The 12,500-nt window shown below is 42.2% G+C and overlaps 1 protein-coding gene across 6 annotated transcripts in view; it reads right to left on the bottom strand.

Annotated features, from left to right (window-relative positions):
• The window catches only part of PPIL4 (peptidylprolyl isomerase like 4), a 168,382-nt gene extending 158,771 nt beyond the window's left edge, over positions 1-9,611 (bottom strand). Inside the window, exons 1-2 of one of the 6 annotated variants that reach the window (XM_075596680.1) lie at positions 9,406-9,611; positions 8,795-8,862 (exon numbers count right to left, since the gene is read on the bottom strand). Coding sequence is in view for 1 of the 6 variants with exons in the window: in XM_075596681.1 (XP_075452796.1) it covers positions 8,795-8,802 (8 nt within the window). In the remaining 5 variants the exon portion in view is untranslated. The remainder of the gene's footprint in view (positions 1-8,794; positions 8,863-9,405) is intronic. The other 5 variants (XM_075596684.1, XM_075596681.1, XM_075596679.1 and 2 more) reach the window with 5 other exon arrangements.
• Between the last annotated feature and the right edge of the window lie 2,889 nt (positions 9,612-12,500).

Genomic DNA, 12,500 nt, shown 5'->3' with positions numbered 1-12,500 from the left:
TGTCTTTAAGGTTTTTCGCTCTTCTGCTCACCATTGATGGATGAGCAGGAATGACTTCCTTAATGTCCTCATCTACCTCTAGGATGTGCCAGTGTTTGCGAAAAACCTCCCTGGCTAAATTCCACTGTTTGTTGTAAGTGCCTACAAAACGTATCACTTTGGTCTCATTAGTTGGTATTTTATCAGTTAGTAGATTGGAGCGTGGGGAGTATTTGGCTCTCTTGTATGCTGTCTTTATACTTTTGTTGCTATATCCTCTATTTTTGAAACGTTGGGTCATTGTTTTGGCCTGGATTTCATATTCTGCAGTCGTGCTACAGTTTCTCCTGAGTCGTAGGAATTGGCCTACTGGTATTCCCCTAATTAGAGTGTTAGGGTGATGGCTAGAGGCCTCCAAATTCAATGAACTGGAAAGAAAGCTAGAACTGAATATATCCAAATTCACAGCAGAATTGAAAGAGAGGAAACGCAGGAAGTACGAGAGAGATAAGAAGGATTTCAAAGACGGCAAAATATTTAGATATAAATTTGCCAAAAAGAACAAATACAGAACCAGAGCTGTAGAAATACAAGAATCCTCCACAGAGTGGGAAACATCTGACACAGAGGAGACAAGATTAGAAAGTGGTGAAGGCACCTCAGGCTCATTTCTCACATCCCTGGTTCCACATTTTTTAGACCAACAGAGAGAGGTCTTAACAGGGACAAAAGGCCGAGGAAGACTCGAAGAGGAAAAAGGAAGAGTTTTGCGGAGCAACAACCCACAGGCACAGGGCAAAAAGAGAGGGAAACAACACAGATACTAACAACCCCTACAGAACTAAATGATTCCATTATAGTGAACCTTTCAGATTTTGAACTCACTAAGGACCACATAAGCCTACTCAATAGAGGGTTGTCGTTCTCACCTTCATCCAATATAGACACATTCGAATGGGTGAAGGACACGAATCTATTTAGCAGAAAACTAAAATTACATAAATTCCATCGCCTACGAGACCAGAGGATAAGTCAATCCCTAGACATTCCTCCCCTCAACCTCCAAGAAAGTGACGCCATCAATGACCTGAACTCCCTTTTAGAGGAGTCAAACAGGAACCCAGGAGAGGGGCCATTCACCCAATTAAGACCAAAGTCGAAGTTCCTACCGTTTGGGGACAGATTTGCTAACATAGACGTATTCTGTGATCTCGTCACCAGAGATCTTGAGAAACTACCCAAGTTCAGGATGACTGATAATCTGAGCAACCCTGAAAAGACAGCTTTAAAAGAACTAACATCCAATACGTCTATAACAATAAAACCAGCAGATAAAGGAGGGAACTTAGTTATACTTAACACTACAGATTACAAGGCCGAAAATCTGAGACTCTTGTCAGACAGCACCTGTTATGAAGTCCTTATGAGGGACCCCACCTCAGAATATCTGACAGAACTTCGCACCATTCTAGACAAAGGACTCCAAAACAAAGTCATTTCCCAAAGAGAGTATGACTTTATATTTAACAAAAACCCAAGAGTAGCCACATTTTACAGTGTACCCAAGATACATAAACGTAAAACACCTCCACCGGGCCGTCCGATAGTATCTGGACTGGGAAATGTCACCGAAAATGCCAGTAGCTATATAGATCAGATTCTGAGACCCTTTGTGGCATCATTACCTTCCTACCTGAAGGACACAAAGGATGTCCTTCAGAGACTTGAAGGCATAGTAATCACATCAGATACCATTCTAGTAAGCCTAGATGTAGAAGGCCTTTATACAAGCATCTTACATCATATAGGCCTAGAAGCTACGAATCACTACTTGCAAACAAGAGGTAGACATTTCTCCGCCCACTCCGACTTTATGATAGAATTACTGAGGTTTGTCTTAACAAGAAATTATTTCCTATTTAATACCAAAATCTATCATCAAACACAGGGGACAGCGATGGGCACGAAATGTGCACCATCCTATGCGAACCTCTACTTAGGGTGGTGGGAGGCAAAACACGTTTTCACTGAAGAAATGGAACACTACACGACACACGTCGTACTTTGGACACGCTTCATAGATGACGTGTTCATGTTATGGCAGGGTACACCAACGTTGTTAAAAGAATTCATTGGAATCCTCAATAAGAATACACTCAACCTACGTCTCACTTTAGAGTACGACTACGCATCCATTTGCTTTCTGGATTTACAATTAAAAAGAGGGAAAGACAATCTGATAGAAACAACTGTCTATCGAAAACCAACGGCCACAAACAACCTTTTGGAGGCCTCTAGCCATCACCCTAACACTCTAATTAGGGGAATACCAGTAGGCCAATTCCTACGACTCAGGAGAAACTGTAGCACGACTGCAGAATATGAAATCCAGGCCAAAACAATGACCCAACGTTTCAAAAATAGAGGATATAGCAACAAAAGTATAAAGACAGCATACAAGAGAGCCAAATACTCCCCACGCTCCAATCTACTAACTGATAAAATACCAACTAATGAGACCAAAGTGATACGTTTTGTAGGCACTTACAACAAACAGTGGAATTTAGCCAGGGAGGTTTTTCGCAAACACTGGCACATCCTAGAGGTAGATGAGGACATTAAGGAAGTCATTCCTGCTCATCCATCAATGGTGAGCAGAAGAGCGAAAAACCTTAAAGACATCTTAGTCCACAGTCACTATACAGAAACTCCCATAAAAACATGGCTACCACCTAAACCGTTTGGCAGTTATTCATGCCATCATTGTAAAGCGTGCCAAAATATCACAACTACGAAAACATTCCAAAACTGGAATAACTCACAGAATTATCAGATTAGGAAATTCATTACCTGTCAAAGCTTTGGCGTAATATATCAAGGCCTCTGCAAATGTGGGAAGATCTACATAGGCAAGACAAAACGCCAATTTAAACAACGAGTACTGGAGCACATTGGCACTATACGCAACAATGTGGACACCCCACTAGCGAGGCATATAAACTCTTGCCAACAAGGAAACACCAAGTCTATACTTTTCACAGGGATAGACCAATTCTCCTTAGGTCAGAGGAAAGGTGATATAGACACTGTTCTCCTACAGAAGGAAGCACGGTGGATTTACAATCTCAAGGCACTCACACCAAAAGGCCTCAATGAAGGATTTGTCTATAGTCCCTTCATCTAAGCTATCCAGTTCATTCAAATGTAAGAGACTGTAAGTAATGCAGTATAAACACAATATATTTCAAAACTATATAACTGCATTCTGAATAACACACATCTGGATACAATCATACCTGCCTCACACTCTGCCATTCAATACACATACACAGAAAACTACTAAAATAAAATAGAAGCAAAATAAATAATAAACCAGTCAAAGATAAACATCAGTAAAATCATTTATTCTTGAAATATAAAGAAACAGAATTATGGTGTCTCAACAGTGATAGTTATCAGTAGCAAATTTGAGATGACAAACAGTTAACACAGCATATTGCAACATATATAATAAATTAACAGCAACATGCCACAGCTATTCACAGTCTCGTACATCAAAGGAGACATAGTGCTGGTCTGAATCCCTATCCATTACCAGCCACACAGTGAGCATGCGCTAAAAGTGAATGGGGTCACTACAGGTTAATCCAAGTGCTATAAATAACCTCCAAAGACATAGGAAACCTTCTGATTACCTTAGCCTTGACAAAGCACTCGCGAAACGCGCGCGTCGGCAAGCACGTGACCACGTGCACGAGCAGAGCCTAAGTTCATGTACACTGACTCAGAGAGATTCAAAGAGTCAGCGTGTCTCAGCCCGTGCACAGTAATGGACTGCTGCAAGATCCTACGATCTTAGCAGTCACACATCAGTAAAGCACAGAGAATATCTGGCAGTAAATCACAGTATAAATGCAGGAAGCCTGAATGCTAATCCCCAAACACAGCATTTAGCTTAAAGGGGTATACACATTGAGCAAAACGGCAACCAATCCAGCAATTAACCTCTGGAGTGCCAGACCATTACCACATATGAAGAGCACTACACCAACTAGGGAAAGGTCTTTCATAATAGACCGATATTAATACCCTAAAAGGAGCAGTACTCAGCTGTTAATTAGGTATATGTATATACAGAATTTACAGCAGTGCCACTAACTTACCAGTATTGCAAAACTAATACTAGTGTCTATCCTAGCCCTGTTATTACACACTTGGGATGTACACGTGTTAAGTATCACACACTTGTATTTAAATACCACCACCCACACATGCTGGTGTTAAAAACTCATAATAGGTGCACATAGACCTAGATCTGTATACACAAGTCTATAATGTACCATTAGCTGCAGCCCAAAAGCAGCTAAGTACAGGTCCAATCAACTAGTGCACCTACTAGTATTTCAATACTGGGGCACTACATCTGTGGTCCACACAGCCGCTACTTTCATTACAATAACTCTAGCCCATTCTCTCCATATGAGGAACACTAGGGCCAGTGAATTACCCTAACACTGGGCATTAATACACCATTGTATACTCCTCTGGATACACCTATCCATAGAGTTAGCCACACTTGGCATCATTTAATCATTGTTTTAAACCCCAATATTTTAACGATATTGTCAATTAATAAAGTTATTTTAAATAAATCACCAATTCATACAGAAACAGAGTGCTATCTACAGGGGCTCTGTCTGTCCACTATGTATTAAGTTATACGCCCTTTGCAGCACCAGTTTCATTGTTCCATAGTAAAGCTGAAGCGGGGGTAAACATACGTATAAACCTGTTATCAAAGTAATACAAATCTCATGACGCACGAATGTAATTACTTACATATGCCCTTCATCAAAATTAAAATATACTTGTTATTTTTACAGTTACAGTTTTTACATTGCTGGTCAGCAGTCTCAAAATGTTGAATATTACTCTTGTTGAAGGCATAAACACACAAATAATCAGCAAGTATTATATAAAGCCCCCTATAATTGCACTCGATAGGTGACACTGTAAGGAAAATGTCACCTCGTAGGAGGCCACTAAATAGCCTATTCCCTAAATAGGGTAAGCCGCAAAGGTCACACTCAAATGAAAATAAAAAATATTTTAATAAACAATACTAAAATTGACGAAACACCATCAAAATGCATGGATAAAATCCCCAAATGTGTGGAGGCACGAGACCGGGCTGCAGACTGGCAATGTCCAAAGCCACAGTTATGCACTGACAAAAAGCTGCGTGATCCCACACAAATTGTGTGTGAGATCATATGCCAGATAAATACTATATGGTGCACAGCAGAGAATGAACCCAATGTAGTTTGTATACTTGGTAACCTCAGTGAGGTAATATACGACCTGATAATTGGTATCCTGTGTCTAATGTGCCGGCAGCTGAAGCTCTGCAAAGTATCCGGAGCTGTTCGTGCCTCCTTCCACAAGCCGCGTGGACGTCAGCGTAATGACGTCACGCATACCCCGACGTACGTTTCGCGCGTCACAGCGCTCTTTCTCAAGGGGGAGGAGTAAACAACATACTATGGTCAGACCTTATATACCCTCCCTGGAGGATAGTGGCGGATAACGGATACCTAAACACATGTAAAGAGGCATCATAAGGAAACAAATAAGCTCTAACAATACAAATAAAGAATCAAACACTTTGTGAGGTCTTTGGCCTGGATCTTAAACTCAGTCATATCTGAGCAGTTTCGCTTAAGGCGTAAAAATTGCCTTGTGGGGATATTGTTAATAAGTGATTTTGGATGGTGGCTGTCTGCTTTTAAGAGACTATTTGTTGCTGTAGGCTTACGGTAGATGGTTGTCTCTAGTTTACCATTTTGCTGTTTAGAAATTTTGATAGAGAAAATTTATATTGTCCTTTTGTACTTCAAATGTAAGTTTTAAATTATGTACATTGTGATTGAGTTTGTCGATGAACTCGACCAAAAGTTTCTCTGTGCCGTTCCACAACACGAGTACGTCATCAATGTACCGTGACCAAAGATCAATATGGTCTGTGTACATGGAGTAGTCCTCCATGGACACCACGGTTTCCTCCCACCAGCCCAGATACAGATTAGCATAGGTGGGAGCACACGTGGTGCCCATGGCGGTACCTTGAACTTGATGATAGATCTTTTGATCTTTTGATATGACTGAGTTTAAGATCCAGGCCAAAGACCTGACAAAGCGTTTTCTGGACAGAGGGTATTCAAAATCAATTATCAAAAAAGCCTATTATAGGTCTCTCAATACATCTAGACCCAGTTTATTGATTGAACACTCCAGACCAACCAATGATATGGCCCAAACAATACGCTTTATCGGTACCTATTGCAGCCAATGGCAATCCATTCGCCAAATCCTAACCAAATATTGGCATATCTTACTTCAAGCTGAGGATTTGGCCAATGTATTACAAACAACACCGAACATGGTTAGCCGTAGGGCACGCAATCTTCGTGACCGTCTGGTCAAAAGTCATTTTCAGACCAAACCTTTATGTACATGGTTGGGGAACAAACCCTGTGGTACGTACACCTGTGGACGTTGCAAGGCTTGTCCTTCGATCAAAGTCACCAAAACATTCACTGACTCAACGTCACTTCATATCTATACTATTAAAGACTTTATAAACAATTCGTGTGGGATCACGCAGCTTTTTGTCAGTGCATAACTGTGGCTTTGGACATTGCCAGTCTGCAGCCCGGTCTCGTGCCTCCACACATTTGGGGATTTTATCCATGCATTCTTATGGTGTCTCGTCAATTTTAGTATTGTTTATTAAAATATTTTTTATTTTCATTTGAGTGTGACCTTTGCGGCTTACCCTATTTAGGGAATAGGCTATTTAGTGGCCTCCTACGAGGTGACATTTTCCTTACAGTGTCACCTATCAAGAGTGCAATTATAGGGGGTTTTATATAATCCTTGCTGATTATTTGTGTGTTTATGCTGTTTATGCTGTGATTTTCTCCCTAGCACCAGGTAGTTTATTTTCATGTTCTGTGGTTGTTTGTTTGGTGAAGCGACGTGTCCCCTGTGTTTCTTGTTGAAGGCAGCAAGAAGGTTGTATAGAACAACTTTTTGGGTGACTATAGAAGGCTAAAATATGACCTCAGGCACATCACGAATAGTGGAGTGAAGCAGATCTAGGAGTCAATGACTTTCATTGAATAAAGACAGGTAAAGATTGTAACGTGCAGTCGTGAACATTTTGGGTCTCTTGTTTTATGCCACACACCCGTCTCGGCAGACACTAATTTCTCCCAATCAAACCAAAAAATAGTACCAGCACACTCTGTCTCACAGTTACAGATATAAGCGAATACCTGTGTAGGGAATATGAATAATTTAATGACACTAATAATAAATTGAAAATATAGCAACAATAGCCAATACGCCAATGCAAGAATAAATATCACCATAGAGAAAATCAAAAATTAAAGGGGGTAGAGGGGAAAGAAGGAGAAGGGGAAAAAACACAAAAGAAAAGCAAAAAATCACAAAAATGGAAAAAGGAAAGCAAACTAGGGGGGCGACGTTTTGAGTGGTGACCTCTTCATCTTGCCCATTCCCCCTGGTCCCAAAGGGTCCCAGAGGTACTTCCCTAAACCTTCCCTCCCCACTGTCAAATAATCCCACACTCAGGAAATGATATAAATCTAAAGTCTAAAGAGGGCAAATCACATAAGCAGATATCAAATATCAAACAATGAATGTAGATACAAGAATATTGTAAAAGACACAGAACATATGCAGATATCAGATGTCAATCAGTGAACAAGTATAAGCAAACCCTCTTCCTGGTGCCCTGTTGAGTGCCCAAGGGTTTGCTTATACTTGCTCAGTCACTCAGTCACTCAGTCACACACAGTCACACACACATTGTCACTCAGACACACACACACACACTGTCACTCACTCAGTCACACACACATACATTGTCACTCAGAGACACACACACACACACACTGTCACTCAGTCACACACTGTCACTCAGTCACACACTGTCACTCACTCAGTCACACACACACACACACACACACACACACACACACACACACACACACACACACAAGCAAAGATTGCAGCAGACGATCTTCTCCTCCCCCTCACAGCAGACAGGAGCGAGCTCTGAGGAGGGAGGAGGGGGGAGGAGCGGGGGATCGGAGGAAGCAGAATCACGGGCTGCAGTAAGTGCAGGCAGAATTGCTGGTTAAGCTGCAGATTTATGGAGCTTGGGTGCAGGAGGAACGGAGACAGATGGGAGGGGGAACAGACACAGATGGGAGGGGGAACAGAGACAGATCGGAGGGCAGAGGGAACAGGGAGATCGAGCATGAAGGAGGTTGCAGGAGTGTTGAGGTGCGCACGCCGCCCCCTGGTGTCCGTACTCGCGAAGCACGCGTACGTACACAGGGGGTAAGGTGCAACAAAAAAAAAATGTACGTACTAGTGAGTGTACGTAAAGCGAGTGTATGTAAAACGGGGTATGCCTGTACTTCTGAAGGGAATTAGGGTCCCTTCCTGTTCCGTGCACCCTGCCATCTTGCTGAGTCATTGTGTCAGAGTGCTGTCTATCACCCCCCCCTTTCTACCATAATTTCTCCCAATGTTTTAGGTAGGTCTTGATGCACTTATTCTATCTGTATTACATTTGCAACACGGAAAATATAGTATCGGAATCAGACATACTAAGCAAATAAGTAAAAACGTAATCGCATGTAATTCAATTACCCCATATAATGCACTTGAATATATTTAACAAACAAGATATGCACAAAAATAAAGATATTTTAATTCTTACCTGAACATTGTGAATGAGGCAGTAGTTGTAATATTTGATTTTGCAGAGTTTTAGGAAATTTAAACAAGCTGAAACAAAAATAAAATAAGATAATGTGAAGGCGAAATTTCACAGATTAAAGTATTTTGGGGGAGCTGTATCAATTAAAAAGAAAAATGTAATGCGCAACACCATTTTTCTTTGCCTGTATTAAATGTAAGAATCTCAATAATGCATTTATTGGACTGTCACACAGATCATTAACCAAAGAGATTCATGCAACATTGTACTTGGTGGACTTTTTGGATGCTGGTAAAAGGACAGCAGTATCTATCCGATAACTCCCCCTAGTGATACTTCTCAAAAATCAAGTTCACAGCACAAATTTGGAGCAAAGCACCGCAGAGAGGAGCAAAATAACATTTTGCACAGAATTTGCTTGGACACATCACCCCCTTTATAGAGATACCTATGCACCTGGGCCCATATTTACCAAGTGGTGCTATCCTCCGTAAGACACCTTCTGATGACAGAAGACAATTTATAGTCCATTCAAGTGAATGGGCCATAAGGTGCCTACTGAACCAGGTGTCCGATGGAATAAAATCACTTGATAAATTTTGATGCCTCACCCACATCAGTGCCAGTGTCCTGCCACCTCAAAATCCACAGCCCGTACGGCACTAGCAATCATGTGATCTCTCTCCTGAACTTCCTCCTTTCGTTGATGTCAACGTATGGATCCTCTCCTTTTGTTTAGTTTGTTGTCAACGCTGATTGTGAATGCACCCTGCAAAAAGAGCACAATCAGATGACAAAGGGCCGCCAGGGTGTGTACACTGTACTGAACTGGTTACGTCTCTTAACATGCTCAGTTTCCACATTCAAAGTTTTATGTCTAGCAAGTGGATTTCTTTATTTGATGTACCAGAGATTCATATACAATCCTATATTGAGATTTATCTCTGAGGAGAGATAAAACTAGAATTTAAACTGGGTGCGCCCATTATTGCCTCTCAAACTTTCTTCCAGTCACTATCTGTCAAGCTCCCTATCTGCACATCTTCAAGACCCATGTGAAAAGTCACGTTTACAGTGAAGAATGTCATAGCTCTGTAACGTAGCCTATAAAATGGGCCCTTTCATGTACACCTGTCATTGTAGGTCCCTCAACACTATACAGATTGTATGCTCTTCGTGCAGTGACTCCTATCCCCCAATATAATCCATCCCCATATTTAAAGCTATCAGTATTATTTTTCGCAGTATTATCTCCTATATATTAATCCTGTAAAGTGCTGCGTATATGGTTGGTGCTATACACAGTAAAATATATTGTCTAGAATAATACTGTTTGCATTGTGTTTCAGGGAATTCGACATAGGCTTAAATAAAAGCTATTTTCTTCTGATTTTCATAAAGAGTAGGGTTGTAGCTATACAGAACTATTTATAAGGGCTGAGTCCTTCAAGACCAGTGTTTTGGAGAAAGTGGGGGTCTGCTCTGGGCCAGGGGACTCAGACAGCTCGTGTCTGGTAACGAGGAAGGCGGCGGGTCGGTGGCACTAGATCCTCTGGATGACACACATATTCTCTCCCCCCATATCGAGCACATGGTGTCTCCGTCACCCACCTCCCCGCAGCAGCTCTTCTGTCCCGGCTCCCCAGAGATCTCCTCCTCTTCAGTCGGGAGATGCGCAGTGTCCCTGCAGCTCCGCCGGAGGGAGGAGGGGTCATGGTGAGCACACCCTCTACCCCAGCGCCACACTTGGAAGACACACACTGACACACATAGTGACATGCCCAGTGACTGGCGCGCACGCACACACACACACAAAGAATTTAGTTACTATAAATATATAAGTGCAAATAGCTAAAACACGTGTTCAAAGTCAAACTTCTTTGCGTTTTGGTACTGAAATTGTGTTTTGATTTTTATTTAAAAAACATCACAAATACTATTTCTGTGACAAAACACAAAGAAATTTCACTTAAAAATGTGCGTGCTCGGCACACACACTTTTTTTTTTTTTTAACCTTTTTTGAGTGAAGGAACCCTATAATTACGTAACCTTGGTAGGATGTATGCAGCTGGCACACATACTGTCCCCTGCCTGCAATAGGAAACTACAACTCCCAGCATGCTGTGCTGCATCAGGGAGCCACTTCTGGTGCAGGAGGCTGTCACTTGTGATGAACAGGGCCTCAGTCAATGAGATTGGACTCTGGAGAGGCGGGAGTAAGAGGAGATCTTTAAGAGTCCCTGGCAGAGCACACAGGGGCAGAGCTGCTGCACCTCGAGGGTTCTCATGACTGACTGGTGGTTAAGAGCCAAGTCACGATCCAGATGAGTTAGCGGACGCTGGCTAAAAGGGCCTTGCAGATCGATCGTGAAAGCAAAAGCCCAGCGGATACATATCTGCATAGCATCTGGAAACATGCGGCGCAAAAGAGAGGATCCTCATCAAAAGCCAAGTAAAGGGGCACTGAATCATTTGCAAAGTACGGGCCTGCCACACTAAAACAGTAAATAAGAGGTCCATCGATGTGCTAGCACCATTACACAGGCCTTTATACCAAGGATTGGCTGGCCACAGGGAAAGACACTGACACACACATGCGCGGCGCTTAGTGGGGAGTGTTATGTTTCTATATAATGTAAATACATTGAAGTATCCTTCTATTGATGATCATAAGGTACCCAGGTATCTATTGCTGATTTCTTTATAAATATCGTTGTACTATAAACATTTCTGTAGTCTGCCTCCCTTGGGGAAATGTATAAGGAAGGAGGACTCGGCCACCTGCCTCAGCAGTTGGTATTAGTCTGTGGTAAATTAGAGGGGATACAATTATATTGTGAATTTTTGTGGAACCCCAAACCTCTGTAATAGCGAGTCTGAGATCAGGTGTATAGTAAATTCTTCAGTATTTGGTACAATTTTCAAGTTATCTGAAAATTGCAGGGAGACCATTAGGGATGCCCGGTGAATTCTTGTTGAAAAACACTAGACATTGAAAGCACGTGCCTGCAGCTGAAAAGCGCCACTAGTGACATTGGGTCAGCAATGTCCTAAGTTCTGCTGTAGACTATAGAGGAATGATTGTTTGAGGCAGTTATCCACCCCACCCCCCTCTCGCTCTCTCTCCCAATTGTTAAACTTGGCAAGGACTGGAAAATGTTTGCCTACCTGCACCGACCGGTCCAGCGAGAGAGGCCACTCGGTGCAGGAAAGACCATAGCTGATGAACCTCTTCAGAAGCAGGGCTGTTAATGCCTGCTCTGCTTCCCAAAGTCCCACCCCACAACGCCTTGCAAAGTAATGTGCAAGTTATTTTGTTTTTTTTGAGGTGCAACTTCAGAAAGCAGAGCAGTGATTCAAGCTGTTTCCCCGAAGGTGTTCTGCATCACCCGCAGTCCACGTCACCCCTGGATTTTTCCAACCCTGACTACAAGGCTACCTAACCTAAAAAGTACAGGGGACGGCTGTGTCATGGGCTCTCTTGAATATTTTCATGGGGAGACTGCATTCCACGCTCCAATGAAGTGCTGAACACGATCTGGCAGGAAGAGGGAACGGGAGGGGGAATTTCTTGTACTGATTAGTGAATAAGGCCCTTTGCAGCCCATTCATACTAAGGTTTATTCTGGTCAGAAGGTGTGTTTGTAGTAAATATAGCCCAAAGTATCATATTTCAATTATGCTTGTATTCAGGGTTGCCACCTT

Source organism: Ascaphus truei, chromosome 4 (assembly GCF_040206685.1).
Source record: "Ascaphus truei isolate aAscTru1 chromosome 4, aAscTru1.hap1, whole genome shotgun sequence".
In the NCBI taxonomy this organism is placed as follows: domain Eukaryota; kingdom Metazoa; phylum Chordata; class Amphibia; order Anura; family Ascaphidae; genus Ascaphus; species Ascaphus truei.
This window is presented reverse-complemented; position numbering and strand designations above follow the sequence as displayed.